The sequence below is a fragment of the Tiliqua scincoides genome, chromosome 5 (assembly GCF_035046505.1).
Source record: "Tiliqua scincoides isolate rTilSci1 chromosome 5, rTilSci1.hap2, whole genome shotgun sequence".
In the NCBI taxonomy this organism is placed as follows: Eukaryota; Metazoa; Chordata; class Lepidosauria; order Squamata; family Scincidae; genus Tiliqua; species Tiliqua scincoides.
The window spans coordinates 92,598,672-92,618,059 of record NC_089825.1 but is presented as its reverse complement, the minus strand read 5'-3'; the positions used below and the strand labels follow the sequence as shown (position 1 = coordinate 92,618,059).

Genomic DNA, 19,388 nt, shown 5'->3' with positions numbered 1-19,388 from the left:
TCCTAGCTCCCTTCTAGTTTTTTCAAAATTCCTAGCAGAAAAGGCCCATCTTGTTTTCTCAAGGTTTAACTTCCACAACATAAGGACTAGTACCTTTTAATTTATTTTGGCAAAATTGGAAGTCAAAGTTCTACACATTCTAAAGACACCTTCCTACAAACTTGCTATAGCACCTTCCCACACAACACCAATTGGAAAAATTGGATATCAACCTTTCGGGGGAATTCCAGACTTGGTCCACTCTGGTAAACAGAGCTAAGGACACTATGGGGCTATTGTAGCTATCAAAAGCCCCAGGAACATCAGACCTTCCCTCTAGTAGCAGAGAGCTATTGTTTTGTGAGAAGGCAATCCCTACTTCAGAAAACCACTTCCCAGAAGAATGAATGCTACCGGAGATTCCTGAGGCCCAGCCAACCCAACCCAACCCCTAATGCCTTCCAAGACCTTTCAGTCATTATCTTATCATGGTTATACTTACCCACATAATAGTCCAGTTCCACTTGCTGGAAGCAAATGGCTTCCTCTTTGGGGTTGATTTTGAGAGGAGGTGGTCTTTGCCACTTGGGATTCCGCACAGAAGAGAAAAGATTACCTTAAAGGAGCAGAGAAACCAAGGTCAGAGTGAGCCTCAACTCCCTTTTGATCAATCCCAGATCAATCCCAGCCTATGAAGATACTGCCCCTCTCAAGGCTTGCAAGGTTGAAAAAAGCCTTTTTCTGCAGGCTGAAAAAGCAAGAAGATAATAAAGGCAGCAAAGAAAAGTTAAAAGGTTCAAAAAGGGAGGCAAACTCTGGAACTAGTGGCTAAAAAATAAAATTGTATTAAAATAGTCTTCTTCAAGAGTACAGTGTAACTCTGGAACTAGTGGCTAAAAAATAAAATTGTATTAAAATAGTCTTCTTCAAGAGTACAGTGTAACCTTATACAATAAAAGCCATTAAAATACTGAATGTTAAACTAAAAAGTGAACATAAATATATTTCCTGATATATTATAATATATATAAATAGTTTCTGTATTTTATCAACCACTCAAAAATGTATATGAACAGTCCAATTTTGACACCCACGGAAAGAAAAGGAAAAATGTAAAAACGAGCTTTTTGCAAGAGTTTAAAAACAAAACAAAAACACTATGACATGCAGCTATACTTCCTTGGGCAAAATGTGCCAAACTAAACCTTCCCCAGAGGCCTCACTGTTTTGCAACCTCCACTCCTGAACCTTTTTCTCCTAAGGAGACCCTTCCCTTATTGGCACCCATCTAACTCACCAAGGGGGATGTCGCCAGGTTCCAACTGCACTTCCTTCACCTCCAGAGCTATCTCGGCCTCCATCTCATCCAGAAAAGCCAATTCTTCTTCGAAATGCGAAGGGCCATCCTCATCCCAATCCCCTCCTCGCTGCCTCTTCCGCTGCGACAGAGTGGGCTCACCCACGCCAGAGCCTCCCAGGGAAGATTTCCGTTTGCTCTCCATCTTGGCATTCCTAGGGAGTGAAGAGTATACGTCATGTCAACGGCCGATTCACTCCTCCATCAAATCCATCCCCCCCCCCCCCGCAAGGGTCTTTGCAACCTCTGGTTACACTCTCAGTGCAGAATCAGAAGTATGTCAAGTCACCAGTACTCAAGATTCCTCTTAGGAGAGGACTGAACAGTCTCCACATAGGTAAAAAATAAAAATAAACACCCTGAGAAGCAGCCTCAGAGGGAGCAATGACCAGGGAGGGGTACTGCTTAACCCCTTCCCCTCCTGATGTTTGTCTATTCAAATCATCCATCTAGAAGCTTTCAGGGTAGCGGGATACAGAGTCTCCCTATCTTGTCTTCTATGGAAAGAAAAGCATCTTGAGAGCAGCAATTTTGATTGGACAAACAGTAGGAAGGAAAAGGGTAAAAAGCAGCCCTTCCCCCTCCATTTTTCCATTTGCAGAAACTGGTAGATGTCAGTGACTTTTTTTTCAGTTAAACACACATCTACACAAAATCAGAACTTTGGGAAATGGTTTGTGTGTCTCCTGTGAAAGAGGTGTCCTTATTCTTCTATAAAGAGGCACACAAGAATGGCCATACTGAGACAGACAAATGACATCAAGCTCAGCATCTTGCTTTTCAGGAGCTAACAGTCAGGTGCCTGCCAATAAATTCACAAGCAGAGTTGGCAGCAACAATCATATTCTGTGGTTCGCTCCACAGAGCATATCTATAAACAAGGAGGATTGCACTTTTGGTTATCAGTATTCAACATTAGTACTAGCATTCAACTAGTAATTATTCAATTATATTTAATACTAGAGTAGTGGAATAGCATATATGTACAGTAAAGGGCAGGGGTGTCAAACTCATTTCATACCATGGGCCAAATAGCATTCATGATGCCTGCTAAGGGCCGGAAGTGATGTCATTAAACAGGCCATAACCAAAAATAAGCACTTTTTCTCACTTAGGAACTCATTAGCTGCAAATGACAAAAGAGAAAATATGCAAATCTTGATCATATTTCAAGATATGGGAGAGCCCAATTTTCATGTGGGCTGCCCTTTCAGCAACACCTCAGCACTACTCAGTAGCTGAGAGCCTGAGGGCTGGATAAAAAGCTTCTGTGGGCCGCATCCTGCCCCCGGGCCTTATGTTTGACACTCCTGGTACACGGTGTATGTGTATAGTAGAGCTGCGCAGTAATAGTTGAATACGATACAGGTTGGGCATCCCTTATTTGGAATACCAAACTCTTTTGACTTTTTTTTGTCTAAAAAATAAATTCACAAACTGTGTTTCATGCACAAAATTATTAAAAATATTGCATAAAATGTGTATACGGTTTATAATGTGTTCAGAATATGAGTATAAAGGGTATAAGAAATCTAAATGAATTTTGCATTTAGACTTGGGCACCATCCCCAAGATATCTCATTATGCCTATGCAAGTATTCCAAATTACAAAAAAAAAAATCCAATAACCAAAATATTTCTGGCCCCAAGTACTTCGGAGAAGGGATGCCCAATCTGTCCTACGATCACACTAGCTGGACACTGCTTCACAGAGTTTTACCTAGTTTTTTTTTAAAGCAATTTGGGTGAGGCATGATTCAACTGAGCTAGATCAGTGTTTCTCAAATTTTGTCCTCCACCATACCACTTCACATGGCCCACCTATTCAAAGTAGGACAAGAAGTAACTGTTGATGACATCATCGCCCATTACTTCTAGGTTGGTAGGCCAGATGCAACATGACAAATACCAGTAAGAGGCTCGGGGTAGATGGGAGGGCTTTTTCAAGTTCGGAAAAGCATGCTTTGGAGGTCTGCTTGGCGAGCAGAGCCTCCTCCCACTGTTTGTTGCATCACATTCCTGGCCTCGCTGCCAGGAGGCAGGTGTCCATGACTCCTTTGAATACCACCAGACACCACTTCAAGTAGCACTGGTGGTACCTGTACCACTGGTTGAGCTAGATATAAACCATTGGTTTGTCTCAACAGGGCGCATCTTACGTCTACATATGCAACGATCACACATCGACCACCCACTAGAGAGCTGAACACCAACATGTCTCCAATAGTGGAAATGCAGCCAAAAACCTGCCCAAACCCCATTTGCTCCCCCCATCCCCAACTATCCTCCCCACAGCAATCCTCTCTCCTCTGATTGCATTTCATATGGGCCATCCTAGTACTGCACTCCAAGGGGTCCATCCAACCCCCCCACACCCGTAACCCACCCCATTAAGAAGAGCCCCACTGGATCAGGCCCAAGGCCCATCGAGTCCAGCTTCCTGTATCTCACAGTGGCCCACCAGATGCCTCTGGGACCACACAAGACAGCAAGATGCCTGCATCCTGGTGCCCTCCCTTGCAGCTGGCATTCTGAGGTAGCCCACTTCTAAGACCAGGAGTTTGCACAGACCCATCATGGCTTGTGACCTGTGATGGACTTTTCCTCCAGAAATCTGTGCAATCCCACTTTTTAAGGCATCCAGGCCAGGTGCCATCACCACATCCAGTGGCAAGGAGTTCCACAGATTAACTTCACTAGGCAGCCCTATATAGCCTGCTTCCCATATGCCCTTGACATGCACCCCCTTCCCTATGGGCTCATTCACACAACCACCCTCTCCTGAGCCCCCACCCACCCTGCAAGGGCGCTCCCCCCTCCTCCACCCCTGCCCCCCATGCACCCCACATACTCCTTACCGCACTCCCCCTAGCCCTGACCAGTCTCCCGCCAACAAGCTCAGGGGAGGAGCTTGTCCCTCCAGTCCCCTGTTGTCATGCCAGCCCTCTCCTGATTGGCTGCCCCAGTTTCACCACGTGCTTCTCGTAGATCCAGAGAATGACGAACCAAACACTTGGACTTCAGAGAGCGACCGGCCCCAATGCGCATGCATATCCCTCCTCCGCCGTCGGGCCACCATATTTGGAGTGGCAAACGAGGGTTCAAAAAGCGCATGCGCAAGAGCACAAGGCAAAAGCGCATGCGCATTGGTCTCCAAGGAGATAACGGAATGAGTGGTGGGCGCCATACTGAGTGTGGCTTTAGGAGGGCGGGAGGGCTTCATCGCCATTTTGAGAGTGGCAAAAGATTTGCCTTTCCTATCTCCTTCTCTGATTCAATGAAGAGCATGAAAACAAGAGGCAGGACCAGCCCAAGACATCCCACTGTGCCAGAATGTTGCCCCTTCATTCAGTGATGCCCCAGTCTTTGCTTCCCCCTCCATTTCTTGTTTGGAAAAGGAAGAAGAAGAAGTGTGGAGGAGAGAATTACTCTGACACTCTAGCCCACCACTTGTCTTTCTTCTCCTCCACACTTCCTCTTTCAGTCCATTCCCCTCTTCCTTTTCCAATTCAGGAAGTGGATGGGGATTGCAGTGGAGATGAGATGAGAGGGTAAGAACATAAGAACATAAGAACAGCCCCACTGGATCAGGCCATAGGCCCATCTAGTCCAGCTTCCTGTATCTCACAGCGGCCCACCAAATGCCCCAGGGAGCACACCAGATAACAAGAGACCTCATCCTGGTGCCCTCCCTTGCATCTGGCATTCTGACATAACCCATTTCTAAAATCAGGAGGTTGCGCATACACATCATGGCTTGTACCCCGTAATGGATTTTTCCTCCAGAAACTTGTCCAATTCCCTTTTAAAGGCATCTAGGCTAGACGCCAGCACCACATCCTTTGGCAAGGAGTTCCACAGACCGACCACATGCCGAGTAAAGAAATATTTTCTTTTGTCTGTCCTAACCCGCCCAACACTCAGTTTTAGTGGATGTCCCCTGGTGGGTGGGTGGTAACAGGTGGGCACCCCTCACCTTTCAGCTACCCGAGGCAGGTGGGCACCCCTCACCTTTCAGCTACCCGAGGCAACCATTTCATGGAAGAGCCAGCCCTGCCTACAAGAAAATATCCATTCCTCAGAGAAGAATGAATGCTGAATTAGCTGTGTTGGTCTATTTAGGAAAACATCCCGAACCAACAGTAGTGTGATAACTTTAGACCGGTGTTTCTCAACCAGTGGTATGGGTGCCACCAGTGGTACTTAAAGTGGTGTCTGGTGGTACCCCTGGACACCTGCCACCTGGCAGTGAGACCAGGAATGTGACACAACGAACAGCGGTAGGAGGCTCCAAAGCATGCTTTTCCACACTTGAAAATGCCCTCCTGTCCACCCTGAGCCTCTTACTGGTGTTTGTCATGTCGCATCTGGCCTCCCAATTCAGAAGTAACTGGCAATGATGTCAGTTCCAGTGGTACTTTGAACAGGTGGACCACGTGGACAACAAACGTTGAGAAACACTGCTTTAGAATGAACTTTGTATTCACAAATCAATAAGCAAGCTTCTGAATTCACCAGCATGCTTCAGGCTGGATGCTAAGCAAAAAATAAATTAAAAATGGAAGGGGAAAGTCAAGTAGAGAAAAAATTGCTGCTGGGCATGATAGAAACACCTTGGTCTGCAGTTCACAAGAGTCTTAAAATGTCAGTGTTGTGCAGAGACTTTATAACTTACAAAGAAGTCATTTATTACAGGTTTTAATCTTTATATTGTGTGTTTTACATTTTTACACACCCTGGACTGTCCCCAACAAACACTTCCTGGGTAAAGACAGGGGATCAGGTCTCCTGAATGCAGAAGCAAGCAGTAAACAGACCACTCTGGGGAATCTTAGCGGGCACGGAGAGACTCTGAGCCCAGCAGTCACACAAAGGGAACTCACAAATAGTGAAGGGCATCAGACAAGTTGGAGATGCTAAGATAAGTATTTATCAAACGCATAGGATCCAGCTGCTGGTGACCATTCTCTGCTAATGGAAGGATGAAAAACACAGGAAAAAGTCCTGAGAATTCGTGTTTTGATATTAGTAACTTGATTGCACAAGAGTGCGGTAGCTGTGAGGCCCCTGATCCTCTATTTAGATTTCTGTAAAGTCTGTGCAATAGCCTTCTTTCCCATAAAAAACCCCACATTGTGAAAAAACTTCTCTTTTTTTCCCCCTCACTTCAAGGAAAAGCACTTCCTTTTTTTTTTTTTTTTTAACAGTGTGAAAAAGCATTACAGGACTCAAGAACAAGAGATGCCATTTAATGGGTACAGATCTTGATTATGCACCTGAGGGGCCTGTAGATTGTGGGTTCAAATTACACATTGCCTAATAGTTAAATGGTAGAGTGGCGCAGTGGTTCATGAGTTGGACTTTAGCGTAGGGAGACCAGAATTCAAATCCTTGCTCAGCCATGATGCTCACTGGGTGACCTTGGGCCTCTTTCTCTCAGCCTACTCTACCACACATGGTTGTTGTGAGAATAAAGTGTGATGCAATCTAATTGCACATTGCAATCTAAGGCCCTGATTTTAACCCCATGTTTCCCAGATCTGCCAGAGTAAGGGGCCACTGTTGACACCACACCCTATCTCCTTGAGGGATCTTGCGCATTTCCATTACAGGGTGTCTAGGCAACAGCATGACATATGAAATCCAACACAACTGCAAAATGGCGCATATTGGGACAAAAACTGTTTTTCTTCAATTCGCACATACACTTGTAAGGTCCACGTTGGCTGTAACCATCCAGGAATTCTTGGAGAAGAGATCTGACATTGACTCAACAATGTGTGTTGGGTTTTGCTTTGTTTTTATTTTTTTTTTATAAATCTTTTAGTGTTTTACTGCTAAATCTAAAGGAGCGGTCTTCAAACTAGGGCCCGGGGGCCACATTCGACCTGCCACAAGATTTTATCTGGTCCTCAGCAACTTTTTTTTTGTCACAGCATTTGCTAATGTTTGACATTTTTGCTCATTATATATCATTTCTTAGATTAAGTACAGCATTTTTTTTGTAATTGTCACATTTCTCTTTTGTTCTGAATCATATCATGCTGATTACAAAAAAAATCCAAGTAAAATTTATTAATCCATTTAAATTTCATTCATAAAAATGATCCTTTTTTGACCCGAAAAAATGTGTAAAATACACAGCGTGGCTCTCAAAAGTTTGGAGACCCCTGATCTAAGGAAATGGACAAGATTGTGTGGGAGGAGACAGTTCTTTAACAGACCTGATCCCAAGGCATGTCGAATTTTCAAGGTAACAGTCAGCACTTGGAAATGGACTCAGAAACAGACCAAAAACCAATGAAAATCATACAGCGTTGGGAGTCGCGTGCTCTCTAAAACACATGTGAGGTGTCTCTTGTTTTCCCAGGCCATTTGGAATTTATAATATTATAATGCCGTTGTACAAATCAATAGTAAGGCCACACCTGGAATATTGCATCCAGTTCTGGTCGCCGCATCTCAAAAAGGACATAGTGGAAATGGAAAAGGTGCAAAAGAGAGCGATATAGGGCACAATCCTAACCCCTTATGTCAGTGCTTTCCAGCACTGGCATAGCAGTGCCAATGGGATATGTGCTGCATCCTGCATTTGGGTATCACTCATGGAGGCCTCCTCAAAGTAAGGGAATGTTTGTTCCCTTACCTCAGAGCTGCATTGCCTGGAAAGCACTGACATAAGGGGTTAGGATTGTGCCCTAAGAAGATTACTGGGCTGGGGCACCTTCCTTATGAGGAAAGGCTACGGCGTTTGGGCCCCTTCAGCCTAGAAAAGAATCATGAGGGGAGACATGATTAAGACATACAAAATTATGCATGGGAAGGATAGAGTGGCTAGAGAGATGCTCTTTACACTCTCACATAACACCAGAACCAGGGAACATCCACTAAAATTGAGTGTTGGGAGAGTTAGGACAGACAAAAGAAAATATTTCTTTACTCAGCGTGTGGTTGGTCTGTGGAACTCCTTGCCACAGGATGTGGTAATGGCATCTGGCCTGGATGCCTTTAAAAAGGGATTGGACAAATTTTTGGAGGAAAAATCCATTGCGGGTTACAAGCCATGATGTGTATGTACAACCTCCTGATTTTAGAAATGGGCTACGTCAGAATGCCAGTTGCAAGGGAGGGCACCAGGATGCAGATCTCTTGTTATCTGGTGTGCTCCCTGGGGCATTTGGTGGGCCGCTGTGAGATACAGGAAGCTGGACTAGATGGGCCTATGGCTGATCTAGCGGGGCTGTTCTTATGTTCTTTATTATTATGAGAGAGGCATCCCAACATTCTAAAATAATGTTCATGGTGACTCACATCAATAAAATCCTACACAGAAATAAAGACAGCGTTACACATTACAAAGGACTATTAAACAACAACTGTAAAAATAGGAGAGAGACACAGACGGAGATACTATCCTGCCAATTTTTAAACTGCTTTTTCCCTCTGGGTTTTCCCCCTCATTTCTTTACCTTTTCCCCCTTTGGAAGCTATGTGTTCACTCTTTCCAGAACTCAAGCAAACATTTCTATAATTTTTTTTAAACAAGTCTCTAGCAAGGCTAGCCTAGCTCACCCCCTTCCATGTCACAGTAATGGAGAGCAAAGCACAATGAATAACCACTGTTAATTACACCGATCAACAATGCAATCCTAGGCCTGTCTGCTTAGAAGTACATCCCACTGTGTTCAGTGGGACTTATGCTTGGAAAGAGTGCATAGGATTCCAGCCCTAGAAAAGTTGTCAGGACACATTTACACAGCAAATCTAAACCAATTTCAACACACTTTAAAACACACAGCTTCTGCCAATGAACCAAAGGAATTGTATTCTTCAGAAGGTGCAGAGGATTATATTAATGCGCTTAAAGCTCCAGGCTTTTCATAGATCTCAGAGTACCTTGATTAGGAGCTGTGATAGTTAACCAGTTTGAAACTGGTTGACATGTGACATGTAGGCATACCCTCAAGAAAACAAAGTGGTGTTTATGGTCCCATTTTACCCCTCTGCCTCCAGACATCTTTGCATCCACTCCACCATATTGTATTGGCAAATTCCATTAAAAATTTTGCAACCACAACATCTAGAGAAGCTAAAAAGAAATATTCAAATAAGTCAGCTTTGCATAATCCATTTGAATGGCAAAATTTTTAATATTTTTGGTGTGGAATTTCCAAACCCCTCCTCTTTGAAAGATATTTTTAAAAAGAGTTCACAGCTGTGTATATCTGCTCTCCTTGTCTGACCTATTTCACATTTATTTCATCCTGTGAGGAGCACAGGGAGGTGCACATTGGACCGCCCGCCCCCCTCCAATTTTTGTCCACACAACAGACCTACAAGATTGGTCAAACTGAGAAAGTGACTGGAACACTAGTAACCTTCATGGCTGAGTGGAGATCTGAACCCAGATCCAAAGGGGGACATGATTGAGACATACAAAATTATGCAGGGGATGGACAGAGTGGATAGAGAGATGCTCTTTACACTCTCACATAACACCAGAACCAGGGGACATCCACTAGAATTGAGTGTTGAGAGAGTTAGAACAGACAAAAGAAAATATTTCTTTACTCAGCATGTGGTTGGTCTGTGGAACTCCTTGCCACAGGATGTGGTGATGGCGTCTGGCCTGGACGCCTTTAAAAGGGGATTGGACAAGTTTCTGGAGGAAGAATCCATTATGGGTTACAAGCCATGGTGTGCATGTACAACCTCCTGATTTTAGAAATGGGCTATGTCAGAATGCCAGATGCAGGAGAGGGCACCAGGATGAGGTCTCTTGTTATCTGGTGTGCTCCCTGGGGCATTTGGTGGGCCGCTGTGAGATACAGGAAGCTGGACTAGATGGGCCTATGGCCTGATCCAGTGGGGCTGTTCTTATGTAAGATCAATACACTACTCCAAAATGGTGTGCCCAAATGTACCAGCAAAGGATATTGTACTGTGAAAAATACATTAGCAGTGAAAGAGATCAATCTGCTCACAATGAGTCCAGTCTTCTAGCAGGGCCAGAACTGGCATTGCCAACCCTAGTTGCTGCAGTGTCCATAAGCATGGACTGTGGTCCTTACATTGATATGACTATAGAAACACCAATGACCTGGTGAGGAGGAGGATTTTTTTTCCAATGTTTATGCTATTATTTTATTTTCATATGTTTTTATCAACCTATAAAATGTTGATTTGTTGATATATGACATGAAATGTTTGTTTTCCTTGTATTGTTTTTATGTTTTACTATCTGATGTAGGCCACCCTGGTCACAGCTGGACCCTCCATGAAGCAAACCATGTGGCTTGCAACTGTGGTGGGTGGCGTTAACCCAGAGTCTGGCACCGCCTCCCTCCAACCTGCTGCAGACAGAGCTGTACTGGTCTGTTTATAAGTTCTTTGAACTGTTGCCTTCGGGTAGATGATACAGAACTATGAGAGCAGCACCACACAATTCCTGAATAGTTTTTATCCCACAGCCATAATTACGTTGAATAAGGCGATATAGTTGTTACCATGCTCCTGGGCATTATGGTCTGTTATACTGTTTTTATATTAAGATGCATGTTGTACAGAATGTGTGGATGAGTGTGTAGAGTGTGATTGTTGGACTTGTAGTATATATTTATGCTTGTATCTCAAAGGTGCATAAATTTCATTGTGCTGTAGCACAATGACAATGAAGTTACTACTACTACTGCTACTACTACTGCTACTACTACTGTTTCCTGCTCATTAAAAGTGGTTTTTTTGGTGGGGGCAGCCACAACTCCCCTTCTCAATCATTTTGTTCCTTCCTTGCATGACATGTCCTATGACATTAAACAGGACCATGTGAGGAAGGGGTAACGTGAGGGGTTGGGGAAGCAGCCACTTCATTGCAATCTCTTTAAATGAAGCAGAGTGCAACGCATGCTGGGAGACCCCAACATCCTCTGCACTTCCTGTTTTGTCAAGTGGGAAAGAGCCAAGTAAGTAGGTCCATGCGGGTTCTTTTTCTTGGTGGGAGTGAGGCAACATCAGATGGCAACTGTGGTCCGGCAAGTGACGCGATCAGCATTGAGTAGCATTTTGTGGGGAGCAGAAGATTTGGGTGATTCTCATTCCAAGACTGCTGCAGCCTCCCTCCAGCCCATAAGGGACAGAGCCACTCTGATCCACTTCAAGTGGAACAAGGGCTTTGACCTGGCCAGGTCTGTCCCTGGTGGCTCTTACAGGGATGGAAAAGTGGGTGGAAATCTTTTAAACAGACAAATTAAATAAATAACTTTTGAACATGCGGTTGTGGTTGATCCTGTGGTTGATCCTGGACCATTCAACCATCCTGTGGTTGATCCTGGACCATGGATCCTTGTATTCCCCAGCCCCACATTGCAAGAGGCAAGAATTAATTTTACTCTCCAATTTTCATTCAAGGGTGGGGAGAGTTTGCTTAGGGTTAGAGTTTGTGAACCTCTGCTCTGTCCATTCCACCACATCATGCCACCATGGAAACTGTTGCGGGGTATCAATATTTGTTGCACGATAGATATAGTACACACTCAGATGAAACAAAGCACTTTTTTATTAAAAGCAGAATTGGCCATGGAGAATGCACAAAAGATTGGCTTGTTGCAGAAGAGAAGGATTAAAATATGGTTATAGACCAGAAAGTCCCGCAAAAATACATTTCCCAACAGCTTCTTCTCTTCTTCACCTGGCATTTTGCCTCTTGCCTCCTACACTCTTGTTATCTGACTTCACCTGTCACCAGAGCCACTTGAGATCCCTTTTAATCTGCGGCACCTTTTTTATAGTGCAAATGCCTTTGTGTCTTTGTTTGTTGGTCGGCTCATCTTATCAAAAGATCTGAATTGTTGCATGATAATTCCCTTTGCCGTTGCTAACCAGTAAAAACTAGTGTGGTTATCGTGTTCATTCTAGTTACTAGAAATTCTGTCTTTCATTCATTGGGGGAAAAAATAAAATATTGCTTTTTTTTCCCCTTTTCGTCTTTTGTGTTGCATTACATTTCAACTTTGGAATAGGGCTTACTGTGCAATCCTAGGCGTGTCTACTGGGAAGTAAGTTGCATTGTGCTCAAAATGGGGATTATTCCCAGAAAAAATGTTTAGGATTGCAGCCTTCATCAAAAGAGATTTGTAATTGGGTTCAGTTCCTGAACACCCCGTTAATGACGTTCTCTTTTAGATTGACTGCTTTAAGTGTTGCATGTCACAGATAGTGAATTTTGTGCTATAGATCCTTTGTACTTTTATAGCATAGTGATAATGTTTTAAAAATGTGAGTTTGTGATTTTCATGATTGTGGAAAAAAAGGCCATAATAAAACTCAGAAAAGGCTAGCCTTAGAAGCTGCAGGACAAGACAGTGAGAAACATGAAGAGCTCAATTTTGATAAAGCAGTACCATTATTGGATTTGATCCAACAACAACAACAACAACACAGGTGTTTTTATACCGCCTTTCTTGGTCGTCAGATTTCTCCTCAGACTTTAATTCAAGGCGGTTTACATAGGCAGGCTGTTCTAAATCCCCGTAGGGATTCTTACAATTGAAGAAAGGTTCTGTCTTTCAAGAACTGCACAACATTTCAGATGGATGTTTTCTGATCTGCTATCACTTCTGGCCTCCAGTTGCCTCCCACGCAGGCTGACAAGCAGCTCCTTCATCTCCGCTTCTTCGCTCACACCAAAGAGCAGGTGGAATAACTCAGCTCAGCTGCTTCAAGGGCTTGCCATTTATGGTGCCGGTGGCCTCGAACTGGCGACCTTCAGATGCTATCTTCAGGCAAACGGAGGCTCTACCCTCTAGACCAGACCTCCTGCACCTCCTGATCCAAGCCCTCTCTTGCCCAGGCTTTGAAAGTTTGCCACAGCCCCCCCCCCCCAAATGAGGCTTTACAACCCTGTTGGGGTCACAACCCACAGGTTGAAGAACACCGCTGTAGAAGATGCTCCCATTGACCAAGGGAGTGAGTGCATGAAGGAGGACCAGCTGTGCCAAAAGATCAATGCAGTAGCTTCCTGCAGGCTAATAGGCTTCACCCAATGTGCCATGGGCAGCCCAGTGCAGAGCATTGTTCAAAGCTCATCAAATTAGTCAGCTATGCTCATCTAAGCTCATAAAGTTAGTCAACTATGATTTACTTTATCAGGCAACAGCCTACTTGCTATTACCATGTTTTCCAACACCTGACCTGAACCTATCACCTGAGAACTCAGAAGGTTGGATTTTCAGCCTTCTTCTCATCCTGACCATCTAGAACCCACTTCCTGCAAACCTGCAAGGCTTGCAGTGGACACCTAGGCCATACTGCTGCTGGCCATCAACATTGGGGACAAACTGCTTCTTATGTTTACATCCACTATATTGCACTACCTCTCAGTCTTCTGCCACAGACTTGAGGGAACCCAAATGGCTTCCCATCATTTGGTTTTACCCCCCTTGTGGAGTTCAGGGGTTTCAATTGGACAGTTGACATTTCATTCAAGATCACCCAGTGGAGTGCTGTGAAATAACAACCACCATAACAGCTTGGAAAGTCCCTGCTTACAGAGCTTGGACAGGGAAGAGGCAAAGATGTGGGGGATCTCCCACTTTCTTGGATTCCCAGAAAAGAAAGGGAGAAAGGGAAGATTATAGCCATAGGATTAAAGCTGACATGTGGGCATTGCCCTAAAGTAACAAAAACAGAGGGAAGGGTATTAATGTGCAGAATCGGGCAATGCAATGATGCTTCACTGGAATGGGACAGATTCCAGATGATCTCAAAGGATATGGACAGATCTCTCTTAAAGGCAGCTGCCAGAGGATATCCCCTAACTCAAGAAGAGCCTAGCTTTATCTTCCTTCCATTGTCTTTTGGTTCTGTCTGTTCTTGACCCTGTGTGATCACAGGGCTGGCATGTCCATGAGGTTGACTAACAGTCCAAACCTATGGGCTATGAGCACCGGTGCTGCATGTCGTAAAAGTGCTTTAAAGCACTTTTTGGCACCCAGTCCCCCCTGACAGCCACCGGTGAAGGTAAAGTTTGTGCTGGGTGGGTCGAGGGTGACCTCCACCACATCCTAACCTCCATCACAGGCCTGCCAGCATTACACAGGGCAACTCACTGATGTAGATCCAAGTAGCCCCATTGAGCAGGCTAGGGTGCTATACGGGGTAAGGGAACAAATATCCAGGGCTGCTCAAGTATTGGATGCAGCACAGGCCTACTTGTCCCACTGCACTCGCGCTGTATAGGATTGGACTACCCAGCAGTTTCCTTAGGCTTTGAATTTGGTAAGGATTGCCCTCTTCCACTCTTCTTCTTTCTCCTACTCCCTGAATTCAAAATGGAAGAGGGGAGCAGAGAGAAAAAGAAGAGATAGCCAAGCCCACCACTTTCTTCTCCTCTGCACTTCCTCTTCTGCTCTGTTTCCCTCTACCTTTTCCAAACTGTTACCCTGCACATGCCTGATCTCGTCTGATCTCGGAAGCTAAGCAGGGTCAGGCCTGGTTAGTTCTTGGATGGGAGACCGCCTGGGAATACTGGGTGCTGTAGGCTTATACCATAGTCTTTCGAGACTGAAGGTTGCCAACCATTTCCAATCCAGGGAGAAGTCATAGTGAAGGAGGCAGCGATAGGTGTTCGAAGGCCATCCTTCCTCATCCCAGGGTGGGTAAGGAAGGGCGGTCTTTGGTATGGTGGCTCAAGTGCCTCTTGGTCTTGGGCTGACCCTGGGGGAGCAGCCTCATGCTGCAAAGCAACTGTGCCATAATGATTTATTATCTTGATGATGTTGGCATAAAGAGAAATGTTATACCTGTTCCCTTTTGGTCCTTAGAATTCAACAGCTACGTTATTTTCTGTTTCTATAACCAGCAGTTTTGTGCAAACTGCAAAAAAAATGGCCACAGAAGAGGGTACTTGTCCAGGACAGAAAAAGTCCTAGATAAAAATAGTTTTTAACCAATAACATGGTACTTCTAGAACGTTCCTTCTGCTCTCCCACTGGGAGACATCTGCAGAAGAGGTTTTTGAGAAGGTTCTTGACCGAGCATTTCTCTTTCACACCACGAGAGGAAAAAGCATAATGCAAAGTCTGGGGTGATGAAACAAAAATGTTTTCTGAGGTTTAGGCCTGCTTCCTTTCAGTGAGAATGTTATTATTAACCATTTAAAAAAAAAAAAATCCTGCTCTTTCTTCAAGGAACTCAGAGCAGCGCAAGTTCCCTCAGGGTGAGAGAGGTTGGGTTGAGAGCGTATGCAGCTGTCCCAGGGTCCCCCACTGAGCTTCATAGCTGGGTGGGGACTTGAACACTAACCACTCCACTGTACTAACTTTCCAAGTAATTGGTGAGTTCCAGGTTGGCCCTATGACAACTGCATGGGCTTTCCCTAACTGGACTGTATAGCCTCTTGTCCTCTATTTCCTTCTTCCAGATTAAACAAAGCCCTTTTTTCTGACCCACCCCCCTTTCTTAGGCCTTCCTTTTTCTTCTGCTCACTTCTCATCTGTGGGAGCGCCTCCTGGTTCTTCCAGCAACATCCCTTGATTTCTCTTTCTTGTTCTCCCTTCATTGCCTCCTCCCCCAGACCGTACCTTTTCCTGCACTCTTTTCCTCCTCCTGATTTGAGGAGTTCTGCTCTCCGTCCAGCCATCTGCCGGCCCTTGGTTTCTTACAAGGTTCTCTCTCACGCTGGGTACTGTTGGCATGGCAAAGCTAGGAAGAATGTCTGCTCTTGTGAATGGTCAATGATTGTACTTAGTCCTCTTCATTCCTTACAACTGTGGAGGCGGAATGAGAGCATGACCACTAGCCATGCCCTCCAGCACCAGTGTGTTCCACAGCCACATACCTTGCCCCCCCCAGGAGGGGGCGTTCATCTCAGGAGAGTGGTGCAGAACCTGTAGACAATTTCTCCTTGACATTTAGACCCTTAAAAGCCCAGGCAGGACATGGCCTCCTGTTTCCTCTCTACCCAGCCACAGCATACCTGACTGTATTGTGACTGAAGGTCTTATTATCTATACCAGTGATTTTCAACCTTTTCCATTTCGCGGCACACTGGCAAGGCACTAAAATGGTCAAGGAACACCATCAGCTTTTTGACAATTGACAAGGCACACTGTCGTGTCAGTGGGGGCTCACATCCCCCAATGGTCCTACTGATAAATAACCCTCTCCCAAATTCCCGCGGCACATCTGGGGACCATTCGCGGCACACCAGTGTGCCACGGCACAGTGGTTGAAAATGGCTGATCTATACACTGAGGTTTGCATAACGTTACATGCTTGTGCCCACTTCTCCAAGCAGTGAGGCGTTTTGGGAGCCAGTGCTGCCCAAGTTCTGGCTTCCTTTGGAGGAGAGATCACCGCAGGTTTGCAGTATCTTTGGGATGTTTGCTTTATTTACAAGTATACATGCTGAGCATTGGATGAAGGCAGAGACCAGAGCACTCCTCACATTTCTTTTTTATATCCCACCTTTCACATGCTGAAGCAAATGCCCAAGGTGGCTTACAAAGCTCTACAGTAGAGTACAAATTAGTTTTTTTAAAACAATAATTGTTCTAGGGGCAGCTCGTTGAACCCTTGTCTTCCAGATGGAATCCTTCACGGCATGGTTGTCACATCTGGGTATACCAGATGCCACATATGTGACATGCCGCAACAGATAACATTTGTTCTTCAGGGGAGACGTTTTTACACCCTAAAGCTACTTCTAACTTCCAGCTTCTTCTCTTAGCTTCCATTTCAGGATCACTGCCTCTGCCTAGTGAAGTTAATCTGTGGAACTCCTGGCCAAAGGACGTGGTGATGACACCTGGCCTAGATGCCTTTGAAAGGGGATTGGACAGATTTGTAGAAGAAAAGTTCATCACAGGTTCCAAGCCATGATGGGATATGCAACCTTCTGGTTTTAGAAGTAGGCTACTTCAGAACACCAGATGCAAGGGAGGGCACCAGGATGCAGGTCTCTTGTTGTATTGAGTGCATCTGGTGGGCCACTGTGAGATACAGAAAGCTGGACTAGATGGGCCTTTTGGATGATCCAGCAGGACTCTTCTTATGTTCTTATGCCTCAGATCAAAGTTTCAGAAACTGCCAGCAAAATTTCTGCTTGCCTTTTTCGTTTGATCCTCTTTATATTGACCACACAAGGAGATGTGTGTGTGAATGGGTCATGTGACCCCCCCAACACTTCCCATCAGGAAGATAAAAGCTGCCATTTTGTTAAGCTCTAATGAAGTCTCTCTGGATTCTTCAGAGCCACGTATGCCTCACCCCAGGCATCCTTGATCTATCAGCCAGTAATTAATTTGAAGAAACCACTGGTCATTGATATCAGTGAGACCTGATTCAATGATAATAGAATTGTCACAGACTGTACCTCTTACACTATTGGCCTTTTTGGTCCAAAGTTGGTCACCTTTTCCCCTCTGTACCATGTGTGTGCAGATGTATGCATAATATGTATCAGCTAACTGAGGACAATATTTCATGGATCTGAAAGTCCATGGAAGTTGATGCCACAATATTGTATTGGCAACCTTCAGTCTCGAAAGACTATGGTATCGCGCTCTGAAAGGTGGTTCTGGCACAGCGTCTAGTGTGGCTGAAAAGGCCAATCCGGGAGTGACAATCCCTTCCACACCGGGAGCAAGTGCAGTCTGTCCCTGGTCTGTCACCCTGGCTATGGGCCTTCCTTCTTTGCCTCTTAGCCTCAGACTGTTGGCAAAGTGTCTCTTCAAACTGGGAAAGGCCATGCTGCACAGCCTGCCTCCAAGCAGGCCGCTCAGAGGCCAGGGTTTCCCACTTGTTGAGGTCCATCCCTAAGGCCTTCAGATGCCACAATATATTTGTTAGTCATAAGAAAGTGAGATGGGCCCTGCTGGATTGGTCTGAAGCTCCATCGAGTTCAGTATCCTGTTCTCCCAGTTGCTTCTGGAAAGCCCAGAAGCCAGACATAAAGGGTACAATCCTAACCAACTTTCTAGTACTGACATAGCTGTGCCAATGTGGCGTGCACTGCATCCTGCAGTGGGGAGGCAGTCAAGGGGCCTCCTCAAGGTAAGGGCATGTTTCTTACCTTACCGTGGAGCTACACTGTGGCTATGTCAATGCTGGAAAGTTGGTTAGGATTGCGCCCACTTGGTTAGGTAAACAGCCCACTTCCATAACTCCCACTGCAATTTCCCAGCAACTGGAATTCAAAAGTATACTACATAAGAACATAAGAACAGCCCCACTGGATCAGGCCATAGGCCCATCTAGTCCAGCTTCCTGTATCTCACAGCGGCCCACCAAATGCCCCAGGGAGCACAACAGATAACAAGAGACCTCATCCTGGTGCCCTCCCTTGCATCTGGCATTCTGACATAACCCATTTCTAAAATCAGGAGGTTGCGCATACACATCATGGCTTGTACCCCGTAATGGATTTTTCCTCCAGAAACTTGTCCAATCCCCTTTTAAAGGCGTCTAGGCTAGACGCCAGCACCACATCATGTGGCAAGGAGTTCCACAGACCGACCACACGCTGAGTAAAGAAATATTTTCTTTTGTCTGTCCTAACCCTCCCAACACTCAATTTTAGTGGATGTCCCCTGGTTCTGGTATTATGTGAGAGTGTAAAGAGCATCTCCCTATCCACTCTGTCCATCCCCTGCATAATTTTGTATGTCTCAATCACTATCTCTGAACTTGTAAGTTGCATAGAGATATCATGCCTGGTAACCTCTAAAGTGCAACATGACTCTCTCACGTGTTGACATATGCAGAAATCCCATTCTAAATCCATCAGTATGTTCATATTTGCCAATCCTGTCAAATGCCACTTGATCATAGGATCACAGGATCTATTTCTTGTTCTCGTTTTGTCTCTGCAATTCCAGAGTCGTCCTCTCCAGCAGTGTTCTGTAGTGAAATCACCACACCCTTGTCATAGTTTCTTGAGTTTCACACCCTTGAGATAGTTTCTCCCACCGCCGGGAGTTCTTGTAAATGAAAGGGATGCTCTGTCAAAGGTTGAAGTGATGATTAGCTACCTCTTGGCTTGATTTCACAAAGA

The 19,388-nt window shown here is 45.1% G+C and overlaps 1 protein-coding gene across 1 annotated transcript in view; it reads right to left on the bottom strand.

The window, feature by feature from the left end:
- Positions 1-4,270, bottom strand: part of POLD1 (DNA polymerase delta 1, catalytic subunit) — a 28,092-nt gene extending 23,822 nt beyond the window's left edge. Inside the window, exons 1-3 of the mRNA XM_066627850.1 lie at positions 4,195-4,270; positions 1,277-1,491; positions 482-595 (exon numbers count right to left, since the gene is read on the bottom strand). Coding sequence (XP_066483947.1) covers positions 482-595; positions 1,277-1,481 — 319 coding nt within the window. The 5' untranslated portion in view covers positions 1,482-1,491; positions 4,195-4,270. The remainder of the gene's footprint in view (positions 1-481; positions 596-1,276; positions 1,492-4,194) is intronic.
- Between the last annotated feature and the right edge of the window lie 15,118 nt (positions 4,271-19,388).